We start from the raw sequence: 19,200 nt of genomic DNA on the forward strand, positions 1-19,200 counted from the left end.
GAGGAGAATTCTAATGGCAAGGAAGTGATGATGGATGAAAGCGGCACTGCTAATGAAGATTGGAATGCTGTGGATCTTCTGAACATAGAAATTGGTACTTTGAAAGAAGCCGAGTCTTTCTTTAGAGAATATGCTATTTTGCACGGATTCAGCATGTGCAAACAGGATTTAGACACAAGAAGAGCGGCGAACCTCTTATGCACAAGTGGGTGTGAAGCAAAGCAGGGCATCAGGATAAGAAGAATTTGGATTGGGATGACTATATTCAGAGGCCTAGGCCACTTACGAGGGTCTGATGTCCAGTTTATTTCTGTGTTAACATTGACAAAGAGACAGGAAAGTGCGTGGCAAAGGAAGCCATAACCGAGCAGAATCGAGCATGTTTTAATTTGCCGGAGAGTTGTTTTGTTAGGAAAAATAGTTTGATTTCCAACAAGGAAGAGCAGAAAATGCACGTGGAGCATGTTATGCACAGGGATGCACATCTTACTTTGCCATCACATCATGACCCTGCTAATGTTCCTGTGCTTGATGACGACGGCGCCAACTTGGTGGGAATGATCAGAAATATGATGGATAAGACACTTGCAGTGAGTGCTAAGGTTGATGTTTTTTCACTGAGACAAGCGATCATGGAGAGTGAGTGCACGGGTTTCTGAGAAGTAAGGGTGGGCCAAGCGGATCTGCAATCTCAAATTCAAGAATTTAGGACGAGCTCAGCTCCCGATATGGCGCGGGTGATGAGAGAAATGATGGAATAGATGGTTGTGATGAGAGCAAAGATGAATGCTGTCTTGGTGAGGCAAACTAATATGGAGAGTGAAATTAAAGGTCTTGTAGAAGAAGTCAGGGTTGGTCAACCAGCTTTGCCAGCAAAACTTTGATAACTTAGGATGAGTTTGTATTAGGTGGTCTCAGGCCCCTCTAACCCCAAAAATTAACCTAAAGTCCTTTCCCTCACAATTATAAATCGGCTATCAACTCCTTCTACAATCGATGTCAGACGATTTCAACAATTTCCCCATCACACATCGGGCTCGGATCGAAGCTGCAACAATCGGCAACTCTCCCATGTGACTGTTAAGATCCAAACTTGTTGGCAACTTGGGTTGAAGCCACAACAACCCGCAATTCTCCTATGTCTTGTTAGTAACCTGAGCTCTGGTGCATAGCAAAATTCCACTATCTTCAACTAGAGAGATTTCCAAAAGGAAGCCACAATCCAAGTCCATTGATATATCTAATTGGATTTGACTGCATTTAAAAGCTTAAGTCAATAAATTATGAGTCAATTAGAATATATATTAACTACTCTATACTACGCTACATTCTGATGTAGGTTTCTTTACATCTTAACAATCTTTCTCTTAGGTGTGAGCTCAAGTGTTAGGTATGCACTCCTTTAATTTAGGTATCCTTCTGCTTCAACTTATCTCAAGCTGTATCTCTATCAATGTCACAACTTCATCCTAAGCCTTTTTCTCTAAACCAAACCATGAAGTCATTGCTAAACCACAACGTCCACTAGCTCGAAGCTACGTTGACAACTAGATTCATTCCTTGAAATATTCACCAAATACTTATACATATTGGGAGTAGGCCACCAGTCAACTATCAGTTCTAATATCATTTGTTAAGTGATCTTGAACTTCTTTTACCCCAAAAAACTAGCTTGGGTGAGGTTCTCCCTTACACTTAAAAACCAACCATCCGCTTCTTTCACAATCATTGTGGGACAACCTCAATAATTTGGCTCTCAATCACATCCACAACCATCAAGGTGATGGCCAATAAAAGTCAAACTAATTTTTGCTTGTGCAGATGGTAGCTTCTAGCGGTCATGTTATTGTCTATATGACCCTTCAACCGGTCTAGGCGACACCCTTCTGAATCCGGCTGAAGGACCATGCTTGCTCACTCAATGGCAGCAAGAAGTCAAATTCTTGATGCAAAAAATTGGATCTGCTCGAGTTTTAACTTTTCTTCAGCTGTACACCTCTACTTGAGTTGGTATTTACTTTTTTGTGTTTTTTCATTGCTGAAATAAATCCTGTGGTATGACCGGATTATCTGAGTTAGCTTTTGGTTCTCTAGGTCAGACTGCGGCTGCAAGGTTTTAGTCAATTCTGAGCTTTCTCAGGATCGAGGCTTGCGCTCATCTCCTCCAACTTTCGTTGCTTAGATCGCTTGATGTATATATTATAGTGTGAGTGGCCAAGCACTACTCAACTTTGTGAAAGATGAACTTAAATAATGAAATTTGTGGATCGATTGACCATACTGGGCCGGTGTCAAGGAGCTTGTCGTCTATTATGTCAACACCGCTGCGCCAGGCACTGCCAGTCGTCTCATCGATGGCGCAGTATGCGGTAGCTTCCTATTGCATAGCACAGCATGTCCAGAAATTTCGTTCTTTCATTAGTGTTCCAGATGAAGTGGACATGGCGACTTCTGCTCCCATAATGCAGCAAATGGTCCTTGTACCAGAGCATTCTGCATTCGAGGCCTAACTGGAAAATCCCTTTACCTTAAAGGTATTTGCATTCTCCTAAAGGCATTTCCCTAAAGCATAATGCACTTCCCTAATGCCAAATCCCAGCATTTGCAGCAGCATATTTCTTGTACCGGAGGCACAAGTAAATTGATAGGTCCTAACGAAGGTTCACAAACTTCAGAAGCCTGACAAAGTTTACAAGAGCGGATTTTTACCTTGATCATGGTCAATGGACCAGGTGCAATCGCAACAAGAAGAATTTACGGAATGCTCGAGGAACTCACATAATCAATCACTGCGATTAACCTGATCCACATGGACCCGGATCTTGGCAATTGTTTGCCACTCGAAACTGACTCCTGATCTGATAAGAGGACAGCATCGTCCAGAGAAGAAACAGACTAGATTTGATCTTGTAATACAAGCATTGTTTCAAACACGAGCCATCACGCATCTGCACTGTGATCATTTATCTCCTCTGATTGTTGGCATTTAATGAAAATAAAAGGAAGGAGGGTTAGTTACACCACACCCTGCTCGAATGTCAAGCATTGTCAAGTTCGTCCCCCAAGGAATCCAACTGATAAGCAAATACAACGTTTCTCACTCTCTCTATCAAGGAATACAATCACTACTTAATTGATGGAATGCAACATCATATGTGTATGTACAACACTTCTTCCCCACCTTTTTCTTTGTTCCTTTTTTCTATGAATCTTTACAAACCTACATTCATCAATACTTGGTAGTTACAAAACAATGCCAACAATCAAGAGGATGTGCACAAACCCAATCAAAAAAAAAAGAAAAAAAACAAAAAAGGTCTGACTCCACTTCACCGATTATTCCTGAAGAGGCCAAAGTCCCAACGACGCATAAAACCATCCATGATGTTGTTTGAAGGATTCCGTACAACAGTCAGAGTGGCTCTCGTGTTGCCTGACATATCTGTATCTAAGGGACTCTGGATGCTTGTTGGACCTTCAGTACCAACAGAAGAAGCCTTCTCTACACCTTCTGCCCGTCGAGCATTTTCGAGCGGACTTTTTGACAATGAATTAGTATCAGATTGAGTTGCAGAGGGTGGGTTGTCACATGACGGACTGCTCGATGGTGTATTCGTATCAGTAAATGCATCAAACATTTGAATATGACCATTGATTTCTGATGCGGGGTGGAATCAGTTTTTGATGCCTCAGACAGCTCTGTAGTGGAAGAAGTAGCCTGCCCATCTTTCTGGGAAGACCCGAAAGATTCAGTGCTCGTGTCAGGCACTGGATCATTTTCACTATAATGTCTCATCTCCAGGTCCTTTAATGACATCATCACGGCTTCCATCAACATCTGGATATCCAATATAGATGGTCAATACATCTAGTTCTGAATTTGGAAATAAGACAAGAGAACATGATAAGACACCTTTTCTTCCTCTTCCACAGTGCATGGAAAGCCTGTCGGGTCATCAAGCTGGTATTCCACATATTCGTCATCTTCTAATGCCGCTGGAACGTGAGGACCATAGGGATGACCATTGGACAGCTCAAAATTGATCATCTTGGAAGACGATGAATGAGGATCCTCCTCAACCTTTGCATCCTACAGCAAAAAAAATTACTCTGTGTGAAGATAACCAGTAGTTTTGTAAATAAAACCTAATAAATCTATTTTCTCGTACAATTATTTCTCCTAACTCGTGGAACTACTTTCTCCATTGACTGGTCTTTGGATCATAACTGAAGGATTAGAACAGCAGATTGCCCGTATAATTGACTCGTGAAGTGTAAGCTTTTGAGATGGAAACAAAAGGCAACAACATACCTCTGTCATAGAATGGTGGTCCGCTTCTGGGATATCAGAAGGAACCTGAGCACAAAAAAGGATTATAAGGCAAAACATAGATACTGATATATTTTTTTTCAGACATAGATACTGTTAACTCATGCTAGAAATGCATTCTGCTCATGCTACAGATCCAATCAAACTTTCGGGACTTACACAACCTTAGAAGCAAATGTCCTGGTCCAACTGGACAGTTGATACAGTAATATGGATCAGGATCAGGGTTTAATACAGGTTGTAACATGCGGATGGATATGCAGCGAGCTACTTGTCCTAAATAAATATGGTTACAGTTGGTCAGTTGGCTGCTAGGGTCATGTTACTCTTTCTTTTGTAGCAACGGCAAGAAGAAACAAAAGCTAGGTTTTACTTTGGGGACCTCTCTCTAGGTGGCTCTCATACCTTGGGGACCTCTCTCTAGGTTGCTCTCATACCAGGTAACATTCTAGGATCTTCAAGAGAGAGGAAGAGAGAAAAGATTAGGAGGCTAAATCTCCACTGAATGGCTTAATGAAAGAGTACATAAGATAGGCTTTATTTATAGAGCATAAGAGACCCCAAAAACCCTAATTACCTTAATTAAGACTCACCTACTAACTACTAACACCACTAGATATACCTCCACATCAGTGATTCCAAGGACCTACATTAGGTTAAAGCTGTAGAAAATGTTTTGCATTAAGCTCACTCCATCTAATTTTGGTCAATATCTTTCAACTACATTGGGCTGACTGCATTGCCAAATTATGTATAGAATATAAATAGACCAAACTAGGAATGATGCAAGTGAATTGTGGTCAGTCAGGCGTCATGGTGATTTCGATTACACTGCAGCAACATTGTAATAATATAAAGTTGGATTTTGATACAAATTGTTTTCATATGGGGTGACAGGAACAAGGGTAGGTGACCTTTCATGGACTACTCAGGACAATGGGCACTAGGATTGCATATTTTACACGAACTGCTCATGCTTATCGAGTGCTTTACTTTCCATTCATGAATTATCATCTCTAAACACAAAAGCGAAATGATACAATTAATTACTGACCTCCATCCGACTCATAGGCCTCCTTGTACGCAATTGTCTGATGGCATCAGCTGTACTAGCATCTGATCCTACAATTATTATTTCACAGAATCAGAGAATCTAGAGGGCGCACAATTTTCCAGCTTGAGAGAGAGACCACAAAGTGCTGAAAGTAAAAATCAATAAATCAGCAACAATGGAAGCAGTAATGAAACCTGCCTTGAGCTACAGATGAAGGTTCATGGGCACGACTGACTTGATGCGCACCACTCCAATCTCCCTGAAGAAAATGATTTGTTAAGGATCTGGGCAGACAAGAATTGCAACCAAGACCAATGGAAACAAAGAAGAGATTTGTTCGCATTTGAATTTACCTTACCAAGGTAATCGAGCATAGGTTCAAAATATGGTCCTGCCACCTCATCCTCTGGAGGTTGCAGAACATTGTGGAAAAATATATTTATAGAATCAAAGTAAAATTGTGGACGAGGGGAGTTGTGGTCACCCTCAAATTTGATGATATTCTTGTCTCCCTGAAAAGACCATGTTAAAAGGCAAGCCAAAGGGGGTGCTGAATAAACAATAACAATGGGGAGGGAGTGGCAACATGAGAAACATTCAAGTGTTTTTTACTTAAATAAAGACCCAGAAAAAGGCAATTGGAAATCCAAGAGGCGAATTCAAATAACATATCATTTGGTAGTGTCGCAGTGGCAAGAACTATATCTGGACAAAAACTACATGAACAAAGGAGCTGCAGCTAAAGGCTTGGGTTCCCAGAAAGTCCCTGAATGTCTTTGCACAAGATTCTCTAGCGGGTAAATTTTGGTAAAACAATTATCCATTTTGTGAGATTCCTATCAATTTTTACACGTGGAGAAGACTTCATCCAATTGATAGCATTTATGGTCCAGCCTTATTATACCAGAACAAGATACCCCATTAGGCGGCAGCAGTGAAGAGACCATTTTCTTCTAACTCTTTTCCAATTATTGGGCAGTATATATTTCATTACAATTCTGACCCAAGAATACTATTAGCCATTTTATCCCAAGTTTATCTTACACATTGCTTCAGGTAATTCTGCTATCTCTCTCACACTATATATTCATGGTTTAATGGGCCAAGAATATCAGTAACTGACATTTTTAAGGTGGGAACTGAACCCTTGACATTAGATTAGAATGGATACTTTTCTCTCACAGTCAACACCCTCCCATCCTCTTTCAATCCACATAACAGACCCACATTTCTAACCAAATTCTAAAAACAATGTATTTCAATAAAGTTCGCTCTATTTCATGTTGAAGTTAAATTAAGTGCTTTCTGAGGATAATTAAAAGCGCTTGCATTGTGATTGTTAGAGATATCATTGCAACCCTTGCTCAAGGAGATTACTCTTGATACTAATCTGAAATGACATTACCATATAAGCTTCAAATATTCGATCTGCATGATGGGGACGTATGAAGTCATCTTCATTGGCATGTCCCAGCAAAACTGGAACAAAGCAAGACTTGGCAACCTAACATAAGCAAACCCATGGAAAAATCATTCAGTGCAAATGTATTGCACGAAGAACATTTCATTATAACAAGTGTTTAAATAAGATTATGATTCCTTCTATTGTGTCAAAGGATAAATGTCGATATATTAATTTCATTACTTAAAAGTAGTTTCCAGTCAATTTAGATCCCTGAGTATTTCGGAACCCTGTCCATCAGAAAGGTTTGATCACTTAAGAGAACAAAGAGGTGTCGATAGCAGCTTCCATGTGGGCAACCTTAATAACTAGAATATCTAATAAGAAAATTTGTGAAGCAAGTTGAAGAAACTCCAAGAATAAAATCCACACAGCTGCCACTGCAGTTTTGTACTACTATGGGAGTCCCAAGTTTTGTGCGGGACTTACAGAAACTTATTCATTTTCGGTTGCAAAAAGAACCTCAAAAGCTGCTGACAAGGAAAATTCAAGACTAGCCTTCCTGATCAAAGAGTTCTTTCTCCATGCAATAAAAACCAGCATTTTTCCATATTGATTATAGAATGAACTACTAGATATCATTCTGAGTTAATCAACTCCATCTGAACAAAGATCTCAATTACTATTTCCTTCCCACATGGGAGGGTGAACATTGTGGGGGAGACATGTAAAGCACATGATCAGAATTGAGGCATGTCTGTTCAAATAGATCTACCCTAACATTTAGATCTCATATGCATCATTAAATCTGTTAGTGGCAATCCATTTTTACGGGCAGAAAGCAAAAGATGAAGTCTCTCAATAAGTGTTTTGTTGAAAATAGTCACAAATTGGCCATTTCTCCGCTAATAATTTCTAAAAGTGAATTTATGCAAGTTTTCAACTCAGGCTCTAGTATGAGGGCCAAAGATTTTCTAAATATATCAGGCCGCATATTTTCTGCCACTATTCAGGAAGTGTTGAATAGCAGAATGAAAACCTAAAAAACATATAAATATGTGAAGGAGAAAAGGCCAAAAAGTAGCGCAACATTGGATAAGCCAAATATGATGAGTATGACTGGAATTCGCAAATGACCAAAGGCAAGCATTAATAACAGTAGATTATAACCTTTATGGTGTTGAGATCCACAATATCAAATTTTGCCTTTTTCTGGATTGCTCTTCGCATGTACTGGACAGCAAGCTTGACCTAAGATAAACCAGATGAGAGATAGAGGTCAAGAGACAAAGAATACTGGTTGAAAAGTCATGACTAGCAAGCTTGACCTAAGATAAACCAGATGAGAGATAGCGGTCAAGAGACAGAGTACTGGTTGAAAAGTCATGCCTAGAATTCACTGAAAAACGCACGGCTCAGCGACTGAATGATGGTTTGAGTTTGAACATGAAAAAGGTCCTTGGAAGTTGACATTGTCATCATGTTCAAGTAATTTTTGTGTAGTTTGGCAATATAGCTCAGTGGTAAATCTAGGTGTTCTCAGTAGAATTCATGAAATTAAACCCCTATAACTCAAAGACACTGATGACAAGAACTACAGCAAAATGGAAAAAAGTCCTTTTGAAGCAACACCATGCAAAAGAAAGAAGTGAACATTGATGTTTCCCTTCTGCAATCTCCTCATCATGATAATCACATTAACATTCCTAACTCTGATTTTATGAGTGAGGTCCCGTAAACCTCCTTGTCAAGAATCCCATAAGTTTGTATCTGTAAGCATTGTTAATATACATATGTTATTGGAAACAATAGATTACCCTTCAGAAAACACAGAGCCTAATGGTCCAGCATGTTTATGTCATGTCCTTAAAACTGACCAAGAATGTTCGCAAGAAAGAAAAATATGAAATAAAACTGGAAAAAGAAGGCCACTACCCTAAAGCCTAAACACTAAATCCATGTAAATGCCATTTAACTTGCTATAACTGTCTAGTAAGTGTAATCTCTCTGTTATTGTATTGAACATACAGAAACGGATCAGACAATCAAATTGTGCATTTCGCTGCAATAACATTGAGGAGAAGCACCAAAGTTGCAACAGTTGACATTAACTAGTATGATGACCATCACTACTTTTCCACTAGTCACAATTGAAAAATCTACATCAACAGATATCATATAAGAGAAATATTAAGGGTGGACAGATGTCACTCACCAAACCCAATGGCAACCCAGAGCAGTAGAATCCTTCATTTCAATAATTATGTTTACGTTGCTTTCATGACATGTATACATTTCGATTTTCATTTTCTATTCAAGAATCCTTTGTGGGGACACATATCGACTTTGTGAAAATTCTAATGCTCAACAATCTATTTCCTTCAACATTACTCTTACTATGTCTCTTTTTAATTTTCCATTAAGAATGCTTCTTAAATTTTTAATGTCCACATTTCTCTAATGTGTCAACCATGAGTTGTCCATTTCCTTCCTCACTAAGCTTCATTATATCATTTTCAGCAAATACACTTCTGATTTTAAAATTTCAAAATTTCCTATGTATAGGGAAAAATCAAGTTCCTTAAACAATTGATCGAGAATGGACTTATTAAGCTTGTGGAAGTGATCATTTTCATATATACATCATTTATCTGTCGTAAAGAAAGGCTAAGTTTTGTGAATTCTAATATTCAAAATTGTTATTTTTTATTGAAGTTATTTTTATTTCCAAAGTACGAGCGCAATGCTATTACTCTCTGTCTCTTCTCTCTTTATCTCTCTCTCTCCCCCCAAACAATTAATCTTGACCAAATTATGAGCATAAACTTTAAAGTTATATAGAACACATCTTTGTGACCAAATTATGAGCATAAAGTTATATAGGACAAGTCTTTGTCTTATTCTCGCTGTTTCTTTTGTTTCTACCAAATCTAGAATTATGAACCCTTTCAGTGGGGATACAATGAATTGAGCAACTCACAGTGAACTTAGGTAAGCGAAAGGCATGTGTATCTGCTAGTTCCATCATTAAGTCAACCAAATCGGAAAAGGGACTGTCGAGAACCATTCCAGCAATTGAAGGATCATCAGCACCATACATTAGGCTGCAAGAAATAGAAAAATTACCATTAAACAAGAAGAACAGCCTTTTTCTGGAAATTGTGTACATAGTTTGTAAAAACATTTCATACGGACAACTGCAACGTAAAAACTAAAGCATTTAATCCAAACCAAGTGTTCTATCAAGAACTCTCATTTTTATCCATCATTTTTAACATCGGAAGCAACAGAGAGCTATAAGAGCCATGAGCAGACAGACTGATTTTGTGCTGAACCAATAGACAGATCTTTAGAAAATCATACAACTTCCTTATGTTTGAGTAGAATACTAATATACAAAGGCGGATGAATATACACAGTAAAATCCCGTCATTTATGAGTTTCAAACAAGACATACAGAGTTTCCATACAAAGAACAGTCACTAGCTAAGTGATCCAGTTAATACAGATAAAGAAACAGTTAGAGCCACGAAGTAGGAGATCAAAACATAAAATTAGGTAATTTAAACTAACATAAATAATCATGACAGTGCTGGATCCAAAAAATTATCCTGACATTGCCTTATCAAGCTTTTCAAGTCCAAATGACACAGCTATCTGATTTTGCTTAACACTCTGGTCTTATGATATCCACACAGACTATGCATAATCCCAGCGTACATGGGTCCATAGTAATCCAATCATGACGCATCTAAATTGCACAAATGACAGATCAGATCAACGATTCCAGGTCTAATTGGGTTCAGAAAGCCCATCTTGAGCACATATCATAATCATTTTGTGCCCAGCCACTTCTAACATGGGCATCTGAAAACACAATGAACGTTACCATTATTTTCAGGTTTTTTTTACCCTATTTACTGGAAATCCACTCCTAGAATAATATACCCATTAAATTATTTAAATGGTGCATTGCATCTAAGAAACTTGTTTAGTGCTTCAGAATTTAAAATGGAAAAAAAAAATGTACTCAACTATTTCCCTTTAATATGGATAAACGAACAGAATCATGGTATCCTAATCACAGTCCAAAGCAGCCTAGTTCACAAAATATAAAAGCAAAGATATTAATTCTTATCTCTCACCAAATAAAGGAGAACATTGTGCTGAGATGAATTTAGTTATTGTAGCAAATGCTGGAATGAGTAATCCGGTTTAAATAGAAAAGAAAGGGAATGATCTTAGAGCCCCAGAATTTTTTCCAACCTATTTTATATTAAAATATTTGTCTATACAACTTCAGAAACTTCAGTTCAGTCAAGGTCCAAAGAAGATGAGGCCCATTCCAAAATCAGCATAATCTGTGTTTCTACCAAAATGCGCAGAAAAGAAAAACCTATGCCAAACGCATTTTATTGTTCCAAGTTTGTCACAAGTGAATTTGATCTATCAACTCATCATATAATGTGATGGTCCAAAGAAAAGGAGACATCTACCAACGGACGAACTCAGTATCCAAATCTCTGACCTCAACAGTTTGACCACGTGACAAACTCTATTGAGGCAACGAATCCATGCGGTCAAAAAGCATGATAACATTCAACATCAGCTATTGCAAACAAAGCACATCCTAAAAGGGCTCATGAGAAAGAAAGTAGAAGAAAAGGGACATATAAGAGTACAAAAAGAGTATGGACAAAGGTCACAAGGTGAAAACATAAAGCCATATGCTAAATGAGATTCTAATCAGCAATTTCTCTTGAGGACAACGACTATGTTGGAATAGCTCCATTTATCAGAATAAAAGAAAACATGTCCCCTGGTTCTTACTGTAAAGCAATGAAAATCAAAACCAAAAATAAAATAAGAAAACCTTGTGACAGCACCCATCGAGCGGCCCCACAAGCCAATTAAAGAAACATTTCCATCAGCCCGCAAGTATTCGACCACAGCCTTCAGATCATCTTTCTGAAACCCAAAATAAACATGATGAATTTGAACCCAAGAGACTTGATATAGAATCAAACCAGCAGCTTATAAGATTCCGCCAAGAGGGATGAGCTACTCAAAATACCATTCATTTAGTTACGTCCTCTAAATCCTAATGGAATACAGAAACATAGGCCCAGGAATATCTACCACTATAAGTGATTTTAGTGGAAGGACTTACCTTATACATGTATGGCAACACAAAGTAGGATATTGGGGAAAAACTTAATCAAAGAGAGAGAGATTTGTACAGGTGTTTCCATTTAGAAATCTATGTTTGAATGTTATCTCTAGGCAAAACTACACATAGGAGGTGATTTGAAAAAAGAAAAACAAGAGTTTGGAAATTCTTGAACACTGTGACCATTCCTCTGCATAAAGACAAGCACTCACTTCATTCCAGCCCAAGGTAACATGCTCTCCTCCAGAGAGTCCAGATCCAGAAAAATCAAGCGTGAAAACTGTAATGTTGGATGGAAGTAAAACTATGGCAGCTTCACTGGCGTCGGCTCTGCATCCACTGTCATAAAAACAAGACATGAGTTAAGAAATTCCTTCACCTGCCATGTAAAAAAAAAAAATAGACCCAAAAATAGAACTTGAATTTGTGGGAATGATACCTCATCAAGGTAAAAGAGAGATCCAATAGACAATAAAATTCCCATTCCATCATTATCTGGAACTATAAATCTATGTCCCTCTACTAAAATAAGCAAAAGTGAAAAATTATGAAAACCATCCTCAAGTTTTACCTCAGTTACACTTTGCATCCTGTACTACAAAACCTTACTTTGCACCTTTTAGTTCCAACTCAACCTACACTCTGCAGCCTCTATTCTCCAGGGTTTCTCGGACTCCAGGTACTAAGTATGTTTTTTAAAACCTCAGAGTGCAAAGCATATATTAGGAAGACAGAGAATAGAAGTGTTGGATAAGAAAAGGCTGGGCATTGCTCATGCTATCTTCCTCAATCACAATTATGATATCATTAATCAGAATCTACTTAAAGTCAATGTAGCTATGCTTCTGACGGGCTTGTGGAAACGAAATGACTCCAATATGTTAAGAAAAACTGACAACCATTCTGTATAACCATATGAGTGCCACTACAAAATGTTCTTCTTATGAACTTCTAAATGGAACCCTTTTAGCATATTACAAACACGACCATTTATTTTATCCCCAGGCATTAACACAGCAAGAGGAACATTCAAAATATCTGGAAAAAGAGCAATTGACAGTAAAAAAAGACCAAACAATTACAATATTTATAAAAAAGCTGTTCTTCAACTTTCCGTGAGAGAGCTAACCTATTTCCATGGCAATATATCACACATGGCAGAGGCTTTCCTTCAGGACTTACAACTGGCACGTAATGAGTACACTGAAGGATTTCTCCTCGACTGTTCTTAACCTGCATAGAATTTAATACAATCCATATTGAAAAGAGAATCTCAATTTACTTTACATATATAAAGACGTCACTTCCCCATAACTATCAGGCAAACTAAGATTTGCAATTGACAAGAAGAGGGCCTGACAACCAGCTTCTATGAACACTAAAAACCCATAAAGCCAGCTTGATAACTATAATATGCAGAAGAACAGAGTATTAGTAAAAGCATCATTACAAAATGTGTATAATATTTAGAGTCCATTATTGAACTCTAGAGTAAATCTTGTATGGCTCTAGATGTCTCAAATTGGAAGCTATGAATTGGACCTTCCTCAAATTATCTTACTTCCATAAATTAAGCCGAAACAAAGCAGCAAAAAAAGGGCATTTAAAGGTCATATCCCCAACACTTCTTCGGCATTCCATTTTGGTGATTTCCAATTTTTGCTTTAACTTTCAGGAAATACATCGATGCATCGCTTACACCCGTAACAGTCCTGACTCCTTTACTGTGAGTTCCCAACTACATTCAAACTATCAATTTCTCATCATGAAAGAAGAAAAATCACTCAATTCATTAATGTAATGTTCCTCTTCTAACGCCTTTAGTCATCAAGTGAGAAGCATTATCCTTACTAATCCAAACTTAAAGCGGCCTTGACAGCAAACATCCACAGCAAACAAATGGCAAAAAGCTTCTTTTGTTTATGCATTTTAAGCAGTTATGAACCTCGGCTTATACTGCTGAACAAGACGCTTCAGCTAATAATTCACAGTTTTCCTATAATATGAAGAAAGTACCATAAGAGGAAGAAGGAACACTCTCCATTTTCAAGGGTGATTGAGATATTCAATACATGATTTAATTAAAATAGCATTGAAATTTTAGAAGGAAAATGTTAACAACCGAAGTGGTGGAAGGCCCCATATGTCAAAGGAAGAGCTTCTGTTCTATACCTCTCAGAAAGAGAATGTGGAAAATAATAACTTACCTCCAGATCATTCCTGCGGTACAATTTGTCCTTGAGCATGAATTCATCATCTAATAAATCATATTTGGGACTATACTCCGCCCTGCAGGTCAGTAATGAGGATATTGACAATCTTGAATTTAACCAATCTGTAATAAAATTACTCAGCATTATGTAGGACACTGCATAATGGAGTTCCAGGGCCTATTAATACACGACACTCAATAGCTCACGGTTTTTTAGATTCCTCATCTTTGTCCATGTACATTAATGAATGACAGGTAAGTAAACCTTGAAGTCACATTAAAAATGTTAGAATGCCATACAGTGAAGGCATAAGGACTAGATTGGTACTTTCAGAACTCAGAGGATTTTATGGGTGAACATCCTCCTTCAAATACTTCTCTTCATGTTCAGTGGCATGATATGTTGACGTTTATAAATCAGAAAGACTGGAGTATATCACATAGAGATCGACTTTCAATGAGCCATATGCAAGTTGCGAAGTTTGTCCCATTCCCTAACTGGTTACTATCATATTGAGAACAACTGTTGACCGGATATAGATTTCCTAGCAGAAGCATATGTCTAGAAACTTTTTATTACTATAAAATGGGAAAAAGGAAAAAAAAAAAAAAAAGCAGCAACAGATTTTGAAAACGAATTTCAGTAACAATTTCCTTTTCAAAAAGATAAGAAAAGACACAGGGTAATATATTACGCTCGTCCAACGAATTTTCAAATCAGGAAGCACGGGACCGTGCGGTTCTGGTGTCATGGCAAAGACTACCAAAAGAACTTTTAAATAACATATCTAGCAGCACTTCTGCGAAATTGTGGACGCGTGAGCCATCATACAATTTCATCATTAAACGATCTGAAGATCCTGAAAACACTGGACACTTGACGATTAGGCATTACAGCTGACCCCCAAATACAAAGATATTAAACACGAAGAAGGAAATAAAATCATAACCCCAGATTTTCTTTGTGGGTCGAGATCAGTTAACGACAACCACTCCATACTTGGCCAAACTGTTCATACTAAAGCTAGATGATCCGCAAGATTTGTAGAACCCTCGCCATCAGAGCTCATGGGGCCAGCAAAAAGACCACGAACCCATTAACCTACAGTCGGATTGACTTTGAAAGCGAACAACAGGACATCAAAACAAGACGAATCAAGAGCTGAGGATATCGCAATTCGTCACCTGGGAGGCCGAATTACAAAGATATTAAATACAAAGGAGGAAAAAAACCATATAACCCCAGATTTTCTTCGTGGGTCGAGATCAGCTAACAACAACTACTTCATACTTGGCCAAACTGTTCATATTAAAGCTAGATGATCCGCAAGATTCGTCGAACTCTCAACCTCACAGCTCAAGGGGCAGCCAAGAAAACGCGAACCCATTAACCTACGGTCGGATTGAACTCGAAAGCGAGCAACAGGGCATCGAAACACGAGGAAACAAGAGCTGGGTATGTCGCGATTCGTCACCTGGGGGGCCGAATTATGAAGCTGATGAGCTGTTCCATAGATTCGGACAGCGGCGGCGCTCGATCTCTCTCTCTCTCTCTCTCTCCTTCGCTACGATAACTGCTCTCGCCTTTGGAAATAAGGGGGGACGAATCTGGGCAGCCGGCGACGCTCCGCACAGAGAGAGAGAGAGAGATGGCGGTCGTAAAAGAGAGAGAAACGAAAGAGCGAGGAAGAAGAAGAAGACGACGACGACCACCACCTCGTTGATGTTTTTGTGCATTTTTTTTCAATTATTTTATATTTTTTTATTTTCTTTCTTTTTTCTTTTTTGATTTTGCCGTTTGTTAATTGTTATTCTCGGAGTTTTGGTCATCTGGTCTGTCACCCCTTTGGGTTGCTTGCACGTGTTCGAAGATGGTGAAGTGAGTCTACCGTCATGTGTATGAAACTAACGTGAAAGAGGAGGAGAAAAACAGTTGAGGAAATTTGGTGATGAGAAAGGGTTCTCCTTCTTTAGGAATTTGAAAAGACAAAGTAAATGGATTCCCCCTTTGGAAATATGATCTATCTATTTATGTCTAACTAAAAAGAGGAATTTCCTCTCGTTTCCCCTTTTTACATGTCCATTAAGAATTGTAAAGGAGAAAGGCATTCACATATTATGACACAAGTTGAAGAGAATTTTCGTATAACGCTTACTTGAGTATAATTACTTTTTTTCCAATCATTTAAGTATTATGTAACGTTTGAATCGATCACTTGAATGTCATGATTTTGTAAAAACGTTCATTATAAATATTATACCACATCGGATTTCTACACATATGTAGCTTTTCTAAGAATTCATGACATTCAAGTTAATGTTTTTAAGAAATCACGATAATTATGGTAACATTATTCCACGATGAGATCATATAACTTTATTAAGAGCATTCTCTTAAGTGCCATAACTTTTTTTCTAATGACTTAATACCATAAATATTTCAATTAGTCAATTAGAGTGCCAATAAGTTTTTTTAAATAATATTCATCATAAGTATCACGCCACGTTGTATTTTCTATATTTAGGTGATGTTTCCTAAATGTTATGACATTTAAGCAATTAATTGAAGATTATGGTACTTAAATAAACGTTTTTAGAAGTCATAACACTTGTGGTGCTTTTATCTCTTAACAAAATTATAGAGTTGGGTATGGGGGGCAACTTGAGGCACTACCCCAAACCCGCTCCCACGAAATTTGTAGTGTTCTCCTTGATGAAAGGGAATATATGGGGGAAAAAAGAAAAAAGAAGCAATTTCCTCTCCTATTCTCTTTTTGTGAATTTGAATGGTTTGTAATATAGCACAGAAATTGATGTTAACGTGAAAGGAATAATTCTCCATCAAATCATCCCTCTCCACAGCAAGCAAGACCAAAAGGGTGGGCAGGATCAAGGGGGGTATATTATGTTTTTTAAAGTTGGGTGCCTCTCCACGATTGCAATCAGCCGGTTGGTGAATTTCAGGATTGCTGACATTGATGGGAACACTATCGAATTTGCGTCTACAGATCAAAGCATTTCTGTTCCTTCGGTTTCCTTCCTGTTTACCCATTGAATTTTCAGCGGGGTGAAAGTGAAAAATTACATGCTCCAAGGTGAAAAGACTCAATAGTCATCATGATTTTCATGGATGTAATAGTAACCTAACCACGAAGGGAGCACTTTTTCTTAGGAATCTTGAAGGAGATGACGCACACTTGAGCTCCAAATGCGTTTGGCTTAGCTTTACAAAGCTTGTACAAATACTCAAGGTCAAAGCTATTTGATAAAAACTCTTAGTAAATTGATTTTGAGTTTAAGCTATGTTCGGTGAAATTTTTTATAATGGACTTTGAATATATTTTTTATTTTTTTATTAAAAAAGGACTCAAACCCTTTGCCTGTCCATCGTAGGGCTATAACTATCGACGAACTGGATCTGACATCAACAACCACGCGCCACCTTCACCAGAGGTTGTATGACCTCTATCAATAGTTGCCAACACCAAATCTAGCTCGTCGATAGCCATAGTCCTTCGACAGTTCGAGCGAAGGGTTTTGGTCATTTTTTAATAAAAAGTATAAAAAGTGACAAAATTGAAAATTTGAAAAATTGGTAACGATAATTTTGAAAGAAAAAACTAATTTCAGCATTTGGCCGAAAAAGTCTCTTGAGAAAACTTATCAAATATCTCAGCATTTCCCAGAGGCCCAAAGTATCTTGGGAATACACCTTCAACCGCCAAGTCACAAAGCTACTCCATCTTCCTTATTTTTACGATTATAGTACCAAGTCACATATCTAGCGTGCATCTTACGAATTGATCATAAGGTTTGGTTTGTTTGATCAAAAATCATTTCGGAAATTATTTTTGGACTTTCGAGTGTAAATAGCTGATCCATGAAAAGTGTTTTCTTTGGATCAACAACAAGCTTGGGAAGACGATTTCTTCTTCTACAAAAAACGAAATAATATTTTATTGAAATCTTGCTGCACATCTGATTGAGAAGAATGGATCCCTTATTTCTCTCTTTTTTTTTTTAATCTCTCATCAATTCTTTTTTTTTCGTTAAGTCTCATTTATTTATTTATTTTATAACTCTTGTCTAACATCTCCTGAATATACTTCATTAATGCCTGTGTTATCCTGAATCCATAAATTATTTAACAAATATCATTTCGTAATTAATTCCACAAGATCAATTCTTCAACTCGTTTTTAGTGCAATCAAACTCCGGAACATGTGGCTATAAAAAAAACTTCAGAAAGTAATTTGCTTGTTCTAAAATTCGATTTACTCAAATATATTCCAGCGGCAAGAAGTTTTTAGTGAAACAAATAGATCCTAAATCTATAATTAGTTCCGCTAATGTATTATGGCATTTCCAAATCCAGATTAAGGTAGCAAGATTCTAAAGCCAAATCAACCTGCCTTTGCTTCCAAATGGACAACATAAGGTTTTAACCTCAGGTGTCACTACAAAATTTTCTCATCAAAAATAAAAAATGCCGTGAGTGGATTATTTATTGGGTTAATATCCTGAAAAATCCCAAATTAGTATATATGTGACAAATTTACCTTAAACTATTTTTTGATAATGAAAATCCTAAACTAGTACGTATGTGATAAATTTACCCCGACTGACCATAAAAAACCATAAACCAATACATTTATGACAATTTTACCCAAACTAATTTATTTGACAGCAAAAAACTCAAACAAATTTACTCTCCGCTAAATTGGATTAATACCATAGGAAAAATCACAAAAATTGTAAAGTACGACAAACGGAGTGTAAAATCCCAAATTAATATACTAGTTAACTGTCATGTGTTATTTAACTTAATAATTTGGCAATAAAATTTAACAAAAATAATAGAAAGTAAATTTGTCACAAGTATATCAGTTTTTTGTAAATTTGTCAAATGTATATCAATTTACGATTTTTGGTAGTAAAAAAAAAATAGTTTGGAATAAAATTGCCATAGGTGTATTAGTTTGGGGTTTTTAGAGTATTAATTTTATTTAATTTTTTTATCAAATTCATTCAA

At 37.3% G+C, this 19,200-nt stretch overlaps 1 protein-coding gene across 2 annotated transcripts; it reads right to left on the reverse strand.

Annotated features, from left to right (window-relative positions):
- Window positions 1–2,921: 2,921 nt before the first annotated feature.
- Window positions 2,922–15,849, reverse strand: LOC104425011. 2 transcript variants are annotated; one of them, XM_010037583.3, is made up of 14 exons: window positions 15,644–15,849; window positions 14,164–14,245; window positions 13,086–13,189; window positions 12,169–12,295; window positions 11,660–11,754; window positions 9,767–9,890; window positions 7,957–8,037; window positions 6,790–6,888; window positions 5,738–5,896; window positions 5,583–5,643; window positions 5,385–5,446; window positions 4,313–4,357; window positions 3,914–4,090; window positions 2,922–3,838 (listed from the first exon to the last, which is right to left on the reverse strand). In XM_010037583.3, exons 1-14 carry the CDS (start codon window positions 15,679–15,681, stop codon window positions 3,503–3,505), a joined length of 1,590 nt encoding a protein of 529 aa, XP_010035885.2. In that variant the 5' UTR covers window positions 15,682–15,849; the 3' UTR covers window positions 2,922–3,502. The 2 variants fall into 2 exon arrangements, with proteins under 2 accessions (XP_010035885.2, XP_010035879.2); XM_010037577.3 differs by having other exon boundaries at window positions 5,385–5,452.
- Window positions 15,850–19,200: the final 3,351 nt, after the last annotated feature.

This window comes from Eucalyptus grandis, chromosome 2 (assembly GCF_016545825.1).
Source record: "Eucalyptus grandis isolate ANBG69807.140 chromosome 2, ASM1654582v1, whole genome shotgun sequence".
NCBI classification, from domain to species: domain Eukaryota; kingdom Viridiplantae; phylum Streptophyta; class Magnoliopsida; order Myrtales; family Myrtaceae; genus Eucalyptus; species Eucalyptus grandis.